General features: G+C 45.6%; 2 protein-coding genes across 20 annotated transcripts in view; one reads left to right on the top strand and one right to left on the bottom strand.

Moving 5' to 3' along the window:
• PTPN2 (protein tyrosine phosphatase non-receptor type 2) overlaps positions 1-7,458 on the bottom strand; it is a 155,048-nt gene extending 147,590 nt beyond the window's left edge. For 4 of the 16 annotated variants that reach the window (XR_012427356.1, XR_012427357.1, XR_012427355.1 and 1 more), the window contains exons 1-2: positions 6,893-7,458; positions 4,833-4,945 (exon numbers count right to left, since the gene is read on the bottom strand). The gene's annotated coding sequence lies outside the window, so the exon portion shown is untranslated. Of the gene's footprint in view, positions 1-4,832; positions 4,946-6,159; positions 6,326-6,544; positions 6,729-6,868 lie in introns of those variants that run through there. The other 12 variants (XM_074022978.1, XM_074022974.1, XM_074022966.1 and 9 more) reach the window with 8 other exon arrangements.
• Positions 7,253-16,899, top strand: part of SEH1L (SEH1 like nucleoporin) — a 38,924-nt gene continuing 29,277 nt past the window's right edge. For all 4 annotated transcript variants that reach the window (XM_005587251.3, XM_005587249.3, XM_074022963.1 and 1 more), the window contains exons 1-3: positions 7,253-7,454; positions 11,432-11,482; positions 15,360-15,506. In XM_005587251.3, the coding sequence (XP_005587308.1) occupies positions 7,344-7,454; positions 11,432-11,482; positions 15,360-15,506 (309 nt within the window). In that variant the 5' untranslated portion in view covers positions 7,253-7,343. The remainder of the gene's footprint in view (positions 7,455-11,431; positions 11,483-15,359; positions 15,507-16,899) is intronic.

The following is a 16,899-nucleotide window of genomic DNA, read 5'->3' on the forward strand; positions in this document are numbered from 1 at the left end:
AACAAAAGGAGCTGGGTAGGAAAAGTGTAGATTGTGTAATTTCATGCACAGGTAATTTCATACAAAACAAGTGAAATGTCACAAAACAAGTGAAACTAACTGTACGAGTCAGGTTTTCACAGATAACTAATAGGAGATACATGGATATATTTTAAAGGAATTTATTTAAGGGAATTGGCTCATGTGATTGTGGGGCCTGGCTGGTCTATAATCTGTAGGGCAGGCCAGCAAAGCAGAAAGTCTGGCAGGATTTCTGTGTTACAGTCTTAAGGCAGAATTCCTTCTTCTTCCCTGGGAAACCTCAGTCTTTGCTCTCAAGTCCTTCAACTGAATGCGTGAGGCCTACTCTCATTATTGAGGGTAATCTCCTTAAAGTCAATGGATTATAGATATTAGTCACACCTACAAAATATCTTCAGAGCAACTTCTAGACCTAGTGTTTGAGCAAACAACTGGGCACCATAGCTTAACCACAGTGGTGCATAAAAGTAACTGCTGCAGGCTGGGCGCGGTGGCTCATGCCTGTAATCCCAGCACTTTGGGAGGCTGAGGTGGGTGGATCATGAGGTCAAGAGATCAAGACCATCCTGGCTAACACAGTGAAACCCCGTCTCTACTAAAAATACAAAAATTAGCTGGGCGTGGTGGCGGGCGCCTGTAGTCCCAGCTACTCAGGAGGCTGAGGCAGGAGAATGGTGTGAACCTGGGAGGTGGAGCTTACAGTGAGCCGAGATCGTGCCACTGCACTCCAGCCTGGGCAACAGAGCAAGACTCCGTCTCAAAAAAAAAAAAAGATTCTGTTCTTCCAGAATCACTCTCAGTATAAAATCTGTATCAGTCAGGGTTCTCCAGAGAAACAAGACAATATTTACATCTTTCTGTCTTATTTCTAGGAATACAAAAGTGTTTTATTTTAAGCAATTTGCTCATGTGATTGTGCAGGCTGTTAAGTCTAAAATTCTTTATTTATTTATTTATTTATTTTTTGAGGCGGAGTCTCGTTCTGTCGCCCAGGCTGGATTGCAGTGGCCAGATCTCAGCTCACTGCAAGCTCCACCTCCTGGGTTTACGCCATTCTCCTGCCTCAGCCTCCCGAGTAGCTGGGACTACAGGCGCCCGCCACCTCGCCCGGCTAGTTTTTTGTATTTTTAGTAGAGACGGGGTTTCACCGTGTTAGCCAGGATGGTCTCGATCTCCTGACCTCGTGATCCGCCCGTCTCGGCCTCCCAAAGTGCTGGGATTACAGGCTTGAGCCACCGCGCCCGGCAAGTCTAAAATTCTTAGGACAAACTGGTGGGCTGGATATGGGCTAGGAAATGATGTTGCAGTCTTGAGTCTCTAACCTGTAGGGTAGATTAGGAACTCAGGAAGGATTTCTGTGTTACAGACTTGAGGCAGAATTCTTTTTTTCTTTAGGAAACCTGAGTCTTTTATCTTAAGGCCTTCAATTGGATAGATGAGGCCCAGCTACCTTATCAAGGTTAATCTCCTTTACTTAAAGGCAACTTGTAGGGACAAGAGTGACTTTTTCATTTTTTATTTTTATTTTTTTTTTGAGATGGAGCCTTGCTCTGTCACCCAGACTGGAGTGCAGTAGTGTGATCTCAGCTCACTGCAATGTCCGCCTCCCCAGTTCAAGTGATTCTTGTGGCCACCACCGCGCCCGCCTAATTTTTTTATTTTTAGTAGAGACGGGGTTCCACCCTGTAGGCCAGTCTGGTCTTTAACTCCTGACCTCAGGTGATCTGCCTGCGTCAGCCTCCCAAAGTGTTGAGATTATAGGCGTGAGTCACCGCCCGTGGCCAATTTAAAATGCCAATCTACCATGTAAGCTCCCACTAACCCTGAGTTTGAGAACGCTTCCAAAATGTCTAGTTGATATATTACTATTTGTGTAGGAACACCTATTTATTGTACGTTGCCTCCAAAACAACCTTTGCTGTTGCAGAAATCACAGGCTGACACCATAGCCACCTGCCCATTCCTTCCAGAGCACGTATGCTTTTTTCCCAAGATATAAGCTGTGTGTCTGGGGGGTTGTGGAGTGGAGACCTACCTGTCTCGCAGCCACCCAAGACCGCGAGACCCAAGATTTCTGTCTGTAAGTTCCCCTAGTAAGTCAATAAATACAATCCCCTAATAAATTCCCCAAAATAGAATGCTGTAATAAATCGCCCAAAACTGACAAACTGGATTTGTCTGCCTCTTTCTTCGGTTTCTCAGCTCCTTCAGCAGTTGGGGGTCGCTTTGCATATATTAATATGACCCTTTCACGGAACACAACTGATTGCAGATATTAATCACATCTACAAAATACCTTTACAGCAACATCTAGACTAGTGATTGAGCGAAGAACTGGGCTTCATAGCCTAACCATGGTGACACATAAAATTAATCATCACACCAACCTATGTCGTTAGGAAGGAAGTCGGTAGTTACTGCTTGGGGAGGGGTGTAAAGACGAGAAGGGACCACAGAAGAGCTTTAAGGGTGTGAGTCATGCTCCCTTTTTCGAGGTGGTGATGGCTGCATGAATGTGTTTAGTTTGCGAAAATCCAGTGAGCTGTACATTTATGATATGTGTACATTTTGGAATCTATATTACACTTCATTGAAAAGCAAAATGTTAAGAAAAAAGATAGTAAGACAAAAAGCAATGGAAACAAGAAAAAAAGCCTTACATCAGATATGGAGACTTTACAAATTGCAAGAAATTAACATATATAACTCTATAAGTTTAAATATTTTGGTGAAATGACTGATTATTTATTTACTTGAGACAGTGTCTCACTCTGTTGCCCAGGCTGGAGTGCAGTGGCACAATTTCAGCTCACTGCAACCTCTGCCTCCTGGGCTCAAGTGATCCTCTTCCTGCCTCAGCCTCTTGAGTAGCTGAAATACAGGCGTGCGCCACCACACCTGGCTAATTTTTTTTTTTGTAGAGATGAGGTCTCACTATGTTGCCCAGGCTGGTCTTGAATTCCTGAGCTCAAGCAATCCTTCTACTTTGGCCTCACAAAGTGCTGGGATTACAGGCATGAGCCACCATGCCCAGAACAAAATGGCCGATTTTTTAAAGGAAGATATAAATGATCAAAATTGTCTCCACAAAAGGTAAAAAATCTGAAGAGGCCATGAATAAAATAATTTTAAAAGGTAGTTAAAATTAACTATACTTATCATCACCAAAGGCATCAGGCTGATAAAATTTTGTGAATGTCATCTACAAAATTTTCATGGAATCTTCTACAAAATCTTCATAGGAATCTATTTAAACTGGCCCAGAGCAGGAAAAAAATGTGAAAGCTTCTTAACTAATTGTAGGTTATTTATTTATTTATTTATATTTTTGAGATGGAGTCTCACTCTGTTGCCCAGGCTGGAGGGCAGTGGCACAATCTCAGTTCACTGCAACCTCCACCTCCAGGGTTCCAGCGATTCTCCTGCCTCAGTCTCTCGAGGAGCTGAGATTACAGGCGCTCACCACCACACCCAGCTAATTTTTGTATTTTTAGTAGAAACAGGGTTTCACCATCTTGGCCAGGCTGGTCTCGAACTCCTGACCTTAAGTGATCTGCCTGCCTCAGCCTCCCAAAATGTTGGGATTACAGGTGTGAACTGTCATGCCTAGCCTTCATTGTAGATCGCATTCTTTCCAGCATACGAACTGGAAACCTCCAAATTTGCTTTCCCAGACTCTTATTAGCTCTCTATTTCTAGTTGGGTTCTGCCATTGAGAGACACAGGGGATTCAGATGTAGGAGGAAGAAGACCTTTTATCCAATTCGTGGAGGCAGCTCACACAGCTGAGCAGTGGTGGCAATGGGTGAGCCTGGCTTCCTGCTCAGAGGTGATTTGAACAGCAGCAGTAGCAGCAGCACTCAGCACTAGCACCGGCAGTAGTAGCAGAGGATCCGTGAACCTCAGCTGTTCAGAGTTTGTGGGCTCCTATGGCTGCTGCTCTGCTGGATGCCTGCAGTGTAAGCTGGAGTATTGGCTCCTGGCTTTCTGCCCGTTGGTGGTAAAGGTGCCAAAGTCAGCAGCCTCAGAGAGTCAATCATGGTAGCTCTGGGTAAAACTATTTTCCCTTTCACACTTCCAGCCCAGAGTTTCCCGTAGTTACTAGTCCCTGGGTAATCTCACATATTCCCTTTTTGCTCTTAATTAACCCCTCAGATATATTTGTAACCAGTTTCCCGTGTTAAATTCCTTTTTTTTTTTTTTTTTTTTGAGATAATGTCTCCCTTTTTTTTTTTTTTTGAGATAATGTTGCCCAGGATGGAGTGCTGTGGCACAATCTCAGCTCCACCACCACTCCTGGAGCTATTTTTTTGTATTTTTATTTTGTATTTTTAGTAGAGATGGGGTCTCGCCACATTGCCCAGGCTGGTCTTGAACTCCAGAGCTCAGATAATCTGTCCGCCTCGGCCTCCCAAAGTGCTGGATTATAGGGTAATTTAGCCACCAGGCCCAGCTGACACAACCACTTTGGAAGACAGTTTGTAAGTTTCTTGTAAAACCAGGCCAGGCACAGTGGCTCATGCCTGTAATCCAAGCACTTTGGGAGGCCAAGGCAGGAGGATCGCTTGAGCCCAGGAGTTTGAGACCAGCCTGGTCGACATGGTGAAACCCCACCTTTACAAAAAATAGAAAAATTAGCTGGGTGTAGTGGCACTGTGCCTGCAGTCCCAGCTACTCGGGAGGCTGAGGGGGGAGGATCATCTGAACCCAGGGAATTTAAAGCTGCAGTGAGCCATGATTGTCTGCCATGACAGAGTGAGACCCTGTCTCAAAAAACACAACAAAACCCCCAAAAACAAAACTAAACTTACTCTTACTATATGATCCAGCAATCATGCTTCTTGGTATCCATCCAAAGGAGTTGCAAACATGTCCACACAAAAACCTGCACGCAGATGTTTGTAGCAGCTTCACTGACAATTGCCTAAACACAGAAACAACCAGGATGCCCGTTAGTTGGTGAATGAATAAACATTGTTACAGCCTGACAATGGAATATTATTCAGCACTAAAAAGAAATGAACTATCAAGACAAGACATGGAGAGAGCTTAAATGCATATTACTCTAAAGAAGGAAGGCAATCTGAAAAGGCTGGCCACTCCCAGATTCCCATTATATGCCATTCTGGAAAAGTCAAAACCATGCAGTCAGTGCAAAGATCAGCGATTGCCAGGTGTTGTCGGAAGAAAGGGATGAACAGGAGCACTAAGGATTTTCAGGGCAGTCAAACTATTCCGCGTGATACCATAACGGTGGATTCATGTCATTATGTATTTGCCAAAACCCATAGAATAAAACACCAAGAGTGTTTTGAGATAATGTCTCCCTTTTTTTTTTTTTTTTTTTTGAGACAATGTTGCCCAGGATGGAGTGCTGTGGCACAATCTCAGCTCCACCACCACTCCTGGGGATATTTTTTTTTTGTATTTTTATTTTGTATTTTTAGTAGAGACAGTGGTCTCGCCACGTTGTCCAGGCTGGTCTTGAACTCCAGAGCTCAGATAATCTGTCCGCCTCAGTTTCCCAAAGTGCTGGATTACAGGGTAACTTAGCCACCAGGCCTGAACTTTGGGTGATAATGACGTGTCAATGTAGGTTTACTGATTATAACAAAGGTACCACTTTGGTATGGGACGTTGACAGTGGAGGATGCTGTGCATGTGTGGCAGTACGGGTACATGTGGGAACTCTATTTTCTGCTCAATTTTGCTGTGAACCTGAAAGTGTTCTAAAAACTAAAGTCTATTTAAAAAAATCCACTGTTTCACCTAATTCAACGCTTCACTTCCACTCTGATAATCTCTGGCAACCACTGATCTGTTTACTGTGTTTATTTACATTGAATTAAAAGAATTTTTAAACTGTTTTGGTATTTTAATAATAATCAATATATTTTGATTGGACTTTCATAGTGAGCACTTTCTTTGGATATGAGTGTCTTTGACCCTCAAAAAAGTTATAGTTGTTATCAGTTATCATAAGAGGTGGGGTACACCTCTTAAGGTAGCAATACAATCTTATTTACGGTTGAAAAAGGTCATTTCGCCACTTCTGTTTGCAGGTTTCTGTGCAATCCGTCAGGGGACAGCTGGGACCAATCATTTAAAAACCTTTCCAGCCTGCTAATCTTACCATACCTCACATTCTTGTCATTCCTGGCCAAAATCCAAAGGGATTTCCTACAGCCTCATTTTTAGTTTTTTTTTTCTTCTGTACTTTCGCTCCCCTGACGCAAGCTTCCACCGTCTCCATCCTAAACTTTCCCACTACGCCCTCCAGAATGCCTTTTCCTATAAGCAAGCCCCCTGAGTCGCTGGCGTCTCGGAAGAGGCTCCTCCACTCTCCGTTGTGGCGGAATCCGTGATCCGAGCCAGGCGTCCTCCCGGGGGTCTGGTCCTCTTCACCTCCTTTCCCCGAGGACTCCGCCTCCCGGCGAGCAGGCGGCCCAGTTCCCCGGCTGCTTCCTTCCCCCGGGATGACGTTTCTACCGGCGGGCTCTGGTAATTCCTACTGTTTCCCTACCCCGTGGTGGCTCCTGGAACCCCCGGGCCCGGTCTGCCGGCAAAACGTTGACGCATTTAAACTAGTACTTCCGATCCTCTCCTCCCCGTCCAGCCTGCGCTCTTCGGCGGCCGAGCCTGGACTGCCCGTCATGCCCTCAGGCGTCTCCCCGGCCCTCCCGGCTCCTCGGCCGTCCCTGCGGAGCGCGGCTCCTGACCACGCCCACGGCTCGCCGCCTCCACCCGCTCCGCGCGCCTCGCACGTGTCTGGGGGAAACGAGGACCGCGAGAGCAGTCTTCACTTTCTCATCCTTCTTCATTTCACAGTATACAAATAACCTCTTACTGCTTCTCATCACAGGTAACTCGCCTTTTGCAGAGCAACCGCCGCCGCCGAACGCTCAGAGCCCGGAGGCACCCGCACCAGTCCCGCAGGACGTGCGGCGCCGAGGACAGGGCGGGGCTTGAGGGGGCGGGAGGGCGGGGCGAGGCATGACGGCCCGGGGGGTAGGCGGGGCTTACGGGCCAGGGGGCGGGGCGAGGCTTCAGGGACCGAGGGGTGGGGCGAGTCATGATGAGCCAGGGCCTGGGCGGGGCTTGAGGGGCCAGGGGACGGTGTGGGGCTGGACGGGCCCGTGGGTGGGGCGGGGCTTGAGGGACCGGGGGTGTGGGCGGGGCTTGATGGGCAGGGGCGGGGCGGGGGCGTGGGCAGCACGCGCCGTGCGCTCCCGGGCTGCGAGGTCGGGCGAGGCTGCGGGCCGCGCGCCGCCGCCGCTGCCGCCGCCACTGTCCTCTTCGGAGGCGCGGGCCCGACGGAAGCCATGTTTGTGGCTCGCAGCATCGCGGCGGACCACAAGGATCTCATCCACGATGTCTCTTTCGACTTCCACGGGCGGCGGATGGCGACCTGCTCCAGCGATCAGAGCGTGAAGGTGCGCGCGGCGCTTGCGGGCGGGGCCGAGCCCGGAAGGAGGGGGAGTGGGTGGGCGGTGCGGGGAACACGGCTGTGTCTGGGTTTCAGTGACGCCGCGGGAAGCTGTGGGGTGGCGGCCGAGCCCTGGCTGGACGGGGCGGAAGCCCTCCCCGCCCGCGTATTGTGGGGTCACGGCGGCCTCGCGGGCCGCGCTCCCGTGCGCCTGCGCAGCTGGTGCCGCGTGCGCGCTCCCGCCCGCAGGGGACGCCGGGCTTTCGCTCGGGCAGCGCTGCGGTGGCTGCGGGCGGGAACCCGGGGGCGGGAACCCGGGGGCGGGAACCCGGGGGCGGGAACCCGGGGGCGGGAACCCGGGGGCGGGAACCCGGGGGCGGGAACCCGGGGGCGGGAACCCGGGGGCGGGAACCCGGGGGCGGGAACCCGGGGGCGGGAACCCGGGGGCGTCCCGCCGTCCGCCTGGGCGTGGCGTGTCTTGCCCGCACTGTTCACTCGAGGACCTGCAGTGGGACCTGGTGGGAGACTCTGCCTGGCCGGCGCTGTGTCGAGTTCTGTGCCCCGCCGGTGTTCTCTTACTGGGGCACATGGTTTTCTCCCTGGGTTCAGAGCAGAAGTTCACTTTGTTACGCCAAGGAAGAAAAATACAAACCGTTTACATCCAATGACTTCTCTGCTTGCTGCGCAGGAATGGGAGGGTTTGTTTCTTGAAGTTCCTGTAAAAGTCTGTAGACACTTCCGACAAGCAGAATTTCTTTTTTTTTTTTTTTTTTTGAGACAGAGTCACTGTCACCTAGGCTAGACTGCAGGGGCACGATCTCGGCTCACTGCAACCTCCGCCTCCCGGGTTCAAGCGATTATCCTGCCTCAGCATCCCCACGTAGCTGGGATTACAGGTGCGCGCACCACGCCTGGCTAATTTTTTGTTTGTATTTTTTAGTAGAGATGGTGTTTCACCATGTGGGCCAGGCTGATCTTGAACTCCTGACCTCGTGATCCGCCCGCCTCGTCCTCCCGAAGTGCTGAGATTACAGGAATGTGGGGATGCTATATGGGATTTAGGGACCTCCCAGATGTGTTGCAGGATGAATGAAAGCTGGAGTGCGGCTTATTTTGGTTCTCGACAACTCCAGAGTCACTGAAAATCTAAAGGACAGTTTTTCCTTTTTCACATTCGAGTTTGATACCAATGATCTCTCAAAGATAAACTTTTTATAGGTAGTGTTGCAGTTCTTAAACGATGTAGTTTCTTTTTTTGAAACAAGTTTATTTTTGTTGTAATAAACTACGTTAACCGTTTTAAAGTGTAGAATTCAGTGACATTGAGCACAGCATTCACATTGCTGGGCAGCGTCACCACTGCTCATCTCCAGAACCTTTTCATCATCCTAAACTGAAACTCTGTACCCGAGAGCACCCTGTTGCCTCCAGCTCACCCTCTGGTAACCTCTTTTCTACTACTTTCTATTAATTTGCATATTCTAGGTACCTCAGATAAATAGAATCATAGAATATTCGCCCTTTTATATTTGGTTTATTTCACTTAATTTTTTTTTCTTTTTCCTTTTTTTTTTTTGAGACAAGGTCTGGCTCTGTCACCTAGACTGAAGTGCAGTGGTGCGATCTTGGCTTTTTGCAGCCTCAACATCCCAGGTTCAGGCCATCCTCCCACCTCAGCCTCCCCGGTAGCTGAGACTACAAATGCACGCCACCACGCCTGCCTACAGATTGTTTTTGTAGAGGCAGGGTCTTGCTGTGTTGTCCAGGCTAGTCTCGAACCCCTGGGCTCAAGTGATCCTCTCACCTCAGCCTCCCAGAGTGCTGGGATTACAGGTGCGAGTCACCTTGCCCAGCCCGCTTATGTCCATTTATTCCAGAGTACTTTTTTTTTTAAAGGAGGAGCCATGTATTTATTTGTATATATTTTTAAATGAACAAGTAATATATTTTTCTTTTTAGAGAGTAAAAAAATTACAGGCTTATTGCTAATGTTTGTTAATATTTATTGATTTCCTCTGTTTTTCCTTTAACGTTTTAAATTGCCATGGTACAGTGTGTGTATATACATACATGTCTTGTGAGAAATAGTGTTGTACTGAAAATTTTCATTAGTTTAGCATTTTATGTATTTTGAATGATTTTCTTAGGCTAATTCCAGAAGAGAAATTAGTGGATATTTTAAAAACTAGTGAAGAGAATTGGCAAATTGCTATTTTTCAGGTTATACCGTTTTTATACTGCCAGTGATAGTATTGATTTCATAGTGTTGTTGCCCTCGTTACATTTTTAATAGGTGAAATGGGCACCTTCTTACTGTAATCTATATTTTTTCTGGGTAATAAGGTTCAATTTTTTTTTTTTTTTTTGAGACGGAGTCTTGCTCTGTCACCCAGGCTGGAGTGCAGTGGCCGGATCTCAGCTCACTGCAAGCTCCGCCTCCCGAGTTTACGCCATTCTCCTGCCTCAGCCTCCCGAGTAGCTGGGACTACAGGCGCCGCCACGTCGCCCGGCTATTTTTTTTGTATTTTTTAGTAGAGACGGGGTTTCACCGTGTTAGCCGGGATCGTCTCTCGATCTCCTGACCTCGTGATCCGCCCGTCTCGGCCTCCCAAAGTGCTGGGATTACAGGCTTGAGCCACCGCGCCCGGCCAAGGTTCAATTTTTTTGTCTTGAGATGGAGTCTTGCCATGTTGCCCAGGCTGGAGTGCAGTGGCTATTCACGAGCGTGATCAAACTCCTGGGCTCAAGTAATCCCTCCTGCCTCAGCCTCTTGAGTAGCTGGGACTACAGATGTGCACCACCATGCCTGGTTTCAATATTTTTGCTTTACCATTTGTTACATGTACAGTTGAGCCTATAGTTTGTAGATTCTGTATTTTTTGAATTTGTCTACTCTGAAATTTACTTGTATCCCAAAAGTCACACTGCTTTTGCAGTCATTTGTGCATGTGTGCGGAGTGGTGAAAAGTTTGAGTCTCAGGACAGACGTTTCCCATTGATATGAAACCAGGCGATACTCTATTTTGGCTCGTACTGTAAGCAGGTGTTTTTTGTGATCTATTTAGTGCAATGATTTTTTCATTGTTTGTTCTTTCTATTGGTGATTTCGCTGTTTAAAATGGCCTCCAAGCCTAGTGCTGAAGTGCTGTCTGGTTCCTATACAGAAGGAGGCGATGTGCGTTAAAGCGATAGTACGTGCGTTAGAGAAGCTTCCTTCAGACATGAGTTATAGTGCTGTTGAGTGAGTTCAATATTGATGAATAAACAATATGTATTAAATAAGTTCTCTTTAAACAGAAACACACATTAAACAAGGTCATGTACTGACTGGTTGACAAAAATGTAGACCAGAGACTCACAGGAACCTAACCTAGTATTTCCCCTGGGAGCAATGTTTCTGTGGTGGAGGCGACACTGTAGAAAACAACTACTTTGAATAAGGAGATTTGACTGTAACTAATTATCTCTGTTATTTAGAGCTCAGCTTCCTGAATCCCTCAGTGCCTGGCCCAGTGCTCGACATATTCAAGGTTCTCTCTCTATATATATATTTTTTGAGACAGGAGTCTCGCTCTGTTGCCCAGGCTGGAGTGCAGTGTTGTGATCTCAGCTCACTGCAACCTCCGCCTCCGGGGTTCAAGCCTCAGTCTCTCTAGTAGCTGGGACTACAGGCATGGGGCACCACGCCTGGCTAATTTTTGTATTTTTTGTAGAGAGGGGGTTTCACCACGTTGTCTAGGCTGGTCTCGGACTCCTGACTTCGTTTGCCTTGGCCTCCCAAAGTGCTGGGTTTACAGGCGTGAGCCATCGCACCCGGCCTCCCAATAAATATTTAATTGAATGAATGAATGTTTACTTGCTGGTTGTATTCTTTTGTGAATTATATGTTCATCCCTTTGCTTGTACACCGATTCAGTCTTACAGTTTTTCGTATCAATTTGTAGGAATTTTTGTATAAAATATCTGCCTTTTATTTTCTTGTAGGTCTGGGATAAAAGTGAAAGTGGTGACTGGCATTGTACTGCTAGCTGGAAGGTTAGTGTTTATTTTTACAGTTATTAATAATACAGAAATATTTACTGTTTATTGCATAGTTACCAATGAATTGTTTTGAGAAAATGATAAAATTAATATAGTAGTTCTTTTCCTGGAGAGACATTTTACTGTTTTTCACTATTAAAGTAACAAGTGTGTTTCTCAGAATTTGAGAGTAAGAAAATCTGTAATTATGTAGCATTCTAACATAATTATCTTAGTAATTCAGAATATTCGTTTTTCCTTTACGTATTTTAATAGTTGTAATGTTATATACATAGTTTTCTCTTTAAAAAAAAACCTTTACTCAAGTAGAAATTTTTTTCTTTTTTTGGGGGGGACAAAGTCTTACTCTGTTGCCCGGGTTGGAATGCAGTGGTGTGATCTTGGCTCACTGCAACCTCTGCCTGTTGGGTTCAAGTGATTCTCCTGCCTCAGCCTCCTGAGTAGCTGGGACTATAGGCATGCACCACGATGCCCGGCTAATTTTTGTGTTTTCAGTAGAGATGGGGTTTTGCCATGTTGGCCGGGCTGGTCTCAAGCTCCTGACCTCAGGTTATCTGCCCTCGGCCTCCCAAAGTGCTGAGATTATAGGCGTGAGCTACCGTGCCCAGCCAGGTAGAAATTTTCATACCTTAAAAGTCATCCATTTTAAATGTATAGTTCAGTGAGTTTTAGTCAACTTACAGAGTTGTGCAGCCATCACTGTGATCTGGTTTTAGAACATTTCTCTCAAACTCAGACGTTTACTTGTGGCCTCTTCCCACTCCAAGCCCCAGGCAACCACTGATCCATTTTCTGTCTCCATAGGTTCCTCTCACCTACCCTCCTCTGCCCTTTTCTTGAGCTGGAGTTTTGCTCTGTCGCCCAGGTCGAAGTGCAGTGACGTGATCTCGGCTCGCTGCAACCTCGGCCTCCTGGATTCAAGCAATTCTCCTGCCTCAGCCTACTGAATAGCTGGCAATACAGGCACCTGCCACCACGCTTGGCTAATTTTTGTATTTTTAGTAGAGACAGGGTTTTACCATGTTGACCAGGCTGGTCTCAAATTCCTGACCTCAAGTGATCCGCCCGCCTTGGCCTCCCGAAGTGCTGGGATTACAGGCGTGAGCCACCGTGCCCGGCCTGGTTTATCCTTTCTAGAAATGTCATAGAAATGGAATTCTGAAATACATAGTCCTTTGTGTCTGGTCACTTTCCTTTTGCATGTTTTGAGGTTCATCCATATTGTGTCGTGTAAGTTGGTTCCTTTGATACTGAGTAGTCAGTTGTATATATATTGCCACGTTTTGTCTGTTCACCAGTTGATGGACATTTGAGTTGTTTCTAGTTTTTGGCTATTACGAGTAATGCTAAGAACGTGCCATGTAAGTCTGTGGACATACATTTTCTTTTTTTTTTTTTTTTTTTTTTTTTTTTTTTTTTTTGAGACGGAGTCTCGCTCTGTCGCCCAGGCTGGAGTGCAGTGGCGCGATCTCGGCTCACTGCAAGCTCCGCCTCCCGGGTTCACGCCATTCTCCTGCCTCAGCCTCCCGAGTAGCTGGGACTACAGGCGCCCACAACCGCGCCCGGCTAATTTTTTGTATTTTTAGTAGAGACGGGGTTTCACCGTGGTCTCGATCTCCTGACCTTGTGATCCGCCCGCCTCGGCCTCCCAAAGTGCTGGGATTACAGGCGTGAGCCACCGCGCCCGGCTACATTTTCATTTCTTTTGGATAGATGCTGAGGAGTGGAATGTAAGTCTGTGGACATACATTTTCATTTCTTTTGGATAGATGCCGAGGAGTGGAATTGATGGGTTATGTATACTTAGCTTTCTAAGAAACTGCCAAACTCTTCCAAAGTGACTGTGCCCACCAGCCGTGTGTGAGGTTCCAGTTTCTCTGCATCCTCACCTGCACTTGATGATACCTTTTTTATTATAGACGTTTTAGTTGTTGAGAAGTGACCACAAAATCATTGGATTTTATTTGTATTTCCTTAATACCTCATGTTGATTATTTTTTCATATGCTTATTTGCCATTCATGTATCTTCTTTTGTGAAAGTTCTATCCAAACTCCCCCCCTCCTTTGAGGTGAGATTTACATATCATAAAATTAATACTTTTAAAGTAAACAGTTAATTGGCTTTTACTTAATTTACAGTGTTGGGCAGCTATCACCTCTTTCTAGTTCTAAAACATTTTTATCATTCCAAAAGGAAACCCCTATCTCTTGCTTTTAAGCCTAACGTATTTCATATGTACTTTTCTGTATCTTTAAAGGCTTTTTATTAACAGCCAATAAAAATACCATTTTACTTAACTAATGGATATTTAAGTTTCCATTTTATTGTTATGAGCATCTTTGTGCAAACCTTATTCTTTAGTTAGATTGCATTTTACTGTAAATCTAATAAAACGTACCTGCCTTAGTGTGCATTTTTAACTTTATAGCCCTGTATAAGTAAGAAATAAAGATGGTACAGAAAACACTGGACAAAACAAGGTTAAAAAATAAGGGTGCAAAATGTACCTTTAGTTGGTGACATTACCATGTTGAAGTTGTTGGTTAAACTATTTTTATGTTGTTGACTGTAAAAAATTTTAGCTATAGAGTGTGAAACACATTTTCTGCATGTTGTTTGTTATTATACAGTATTTTCCCTGAGAAGCACCTAGCAAATTTTTTTGATGGTGACATTCTTTAAGATCTTTATATCCCTTCTCCGATCCCCTCCACTCCCACCCCTTGGCCAACATGAGGGGTGTAAGGATTTGGGCTTCCCCTTATCTGCTCTTCATACAGTAGTCTATTATCAATAGACTATATTGTCAGTTAAAATCATTTGAGCGTTTTATGGCTACAATCTCTATATATTATTAGACTTTTGAAGCAAATTTTTTTTTTTTTTTTTTGGAGACAAGGTCTTGCTCTGTCACGCAGGCTGGAGTGCAGTGGTGCAATCTTGGCTCACTGTAGCCTCAACCTTCCAGGCTGAAGTGATCCTCCCACCTCAGCCTCCCAAGCAGCTAGGACCACAAGTGCTGCACAGCACCACGCCTGACTAATTTTTTGTAGAGATGGGGTTTTGCCATATTGCCCAGATTGGTCTCGAACCCCTGGGATCAAGCAGTCTGCCCACCTCAACCCCCCGAAGTGCTGGGAATACAGGTGAGAGCCACTATGCCTGGTTGAAGCAAATTTTTTAAAAAAGTATTTTTTTCATTGAGCTATAATTTATATATCATAATGTGCACCCATTTAAAGTGTACAATTTAGTGATTTTAAGTATATTCATTAAATTGGCGACCACCACCACTTCTAATTTCAGAACATTGTTTGCCACCTCTAAAGGAAACCCAGCACTCATTTAGCCGTCACTTCATGTTCACTCTGCTCCCAGCCCCTGGTAACCACTCATCTACTTTCCATCTCTGTGGATTTTGGAGCAAATAAATCTAATGTTATTTATTTTATTAGATAGGTATTTTCTGTAGAAAGAATTTACAAGTAAAATGGTGGACTTGTAGAATCCTTGTTTTAAAGGTTGGTTACGCTAAACTCTGAAGCAACTCTCCAACTATCAGCACTAGAAAGTAGTAAACTTTATCTGGCTAGATTTTTGTTTTATTAGTAAAATGTGAAAAGAACTGAACTCCAGAAGCGCTATAATCCTAAGTATAGAATGTCTTCTAAAGGTTAAAACATTGTGGATTTAACTTTTTATTTACATGTTATGTTGATCAGTTTTCTCCTCTTATAGAAGTAAAACCATATTCTGTTTCCTCACATAAAACCAGTGTTTATGAAATATGAATAAACTAAGTTTTTAGGGAAAAAGGAGCCCTGGAATAACGAATATCTGTTCTTTTCTTTTTCTTTTTGATTCCCCAGACACATAGTGGATCTGTATGGCGTGTGACATGGGCCCATCCTGAATTTGGACAGGTTTTGGCTTCCTGTTCTTTTGACCGAACAGCTGCTGTATGGGAAGAAATAGTAGGAGAATCAAATGATAAACTGCGAGGACAGAGCCACTGGGTGAGACATTTGTTGGTATTCTGGGGACTGGGAAGACATGAGTAGCCAAGGAGCACTAGTCCCAAGGGTACCTCAGATAATTGGTAAAATATCACCACTCCCCTCTATTTTTACCAGTTCTAAAGTTCTTCCTTCCATTTTTTTTTTTCTTATTTCATTTTCACTTGGGTCTGAAGCAATGATTAGGAGCATCATTGCATTGCTTATAACTTTTATGATGAATCCAGAATATTTGCATTGTATTTGATTTTACCTATTAGTGTATTTTATAATAGTCGTATATGATTTTTAAGTATTCTGGCTCACTGCAGTCTCAAACTCCTGGCCCCACCTCAGCTTCCTGAGTTGCTGAGATTATAGGCGTGAGCCACTGTGCCTAACTCTAAAATTCTTTTTGTTTTTTAACCTTAAACTCTTAAGGGTTAATACAATTCTTTTTTTTTTTTTTTTTTTTTTTTTGAGACGGAGGCTCATTCTGTCGCCCAGGCTGGAGTGCAGTGGTGCGATCTTGGCTCATTGCAAGCTCTGACTCCCAGGTTCACGCCATTCTCCTGCCTCAGCCTCCCGAGTAGCTGGGACTACAGGCGCCCGCCACCGTGCCCAGCTAATTTTTTGTATTTTTAGTAGAGACGGGGTTTCACTGTGTTAGCCAGGATGGTCTTGATCTCCTGACCTCATGATCTGCCCTCCTCGGCCTCCCAAAGTGCTGGGATTACAGGCGTGAGCCACCGTACCCGGCCAAGGGTTAATAAAATTATTTTAAAAATGTTTCTTCTGTTTTGTGGTTACTTTTGTTTTCTTAGAAAATATACTCTTCTCGGCTGGGTGCAGTGGCTCACGCCTATAATCCCAGCACTTTAGGAGGCCGAGGTGGGCAGATCACCTGAGGTCAGGAGTTTGCGACCAGCCTGACCAACATGGAGAAACCCCGTCTCTACTAAAAATACAAAACTTAGCTGGGCGTGGTGGCTCATGCCTGTAATTCCAGCTACTCAGGAGGCTGAGGCAGGAGAATCGCTTGAACCCAGGGGGCAGAGGTTGCCGTGAGCTGAGATCGTGCCATTGTACTCCAGCCTGGGCAATAAGAGTAAAACTCCGTCTCAAAAAAAAAAAAAAAAAAAAAAAAAGAGAAAATATACTCTCCTCATGCCTGTAATCTCAGCACTTCGGGAGGCCAAGGCGGGTGGATCACCTGAGCTCGGGAGTTTGAGACCAGCCTGACCAACATGGTAAAACCCCTTCTCTACTAAAAATACAAAAATTACAAAAGTTAGCCAGGCATGGTAGCAGGTACCTGTAATCCCAGCTACTCTGGGGGCCGAGGCAGGAGAATCATTTGAACCCGGGAGGCAGAGGTTGCAGTGAGCCGACATCGCTTCATTGCACTCCAGCC

Source organism: Macaca fascicularis, chromosome 18 (genome assembly GCF_037993035.2).
Source record: "Macaca fascicularis isolate 582-1 chromosome 18, T2T-MFA8v1.1".
Classification (NCBI taxonomy): Eukaryota; Metazoa; Chordata; class Mammalia; order Primates; family Cercopithecidae; genus Macaca; species Macaca fascicularis.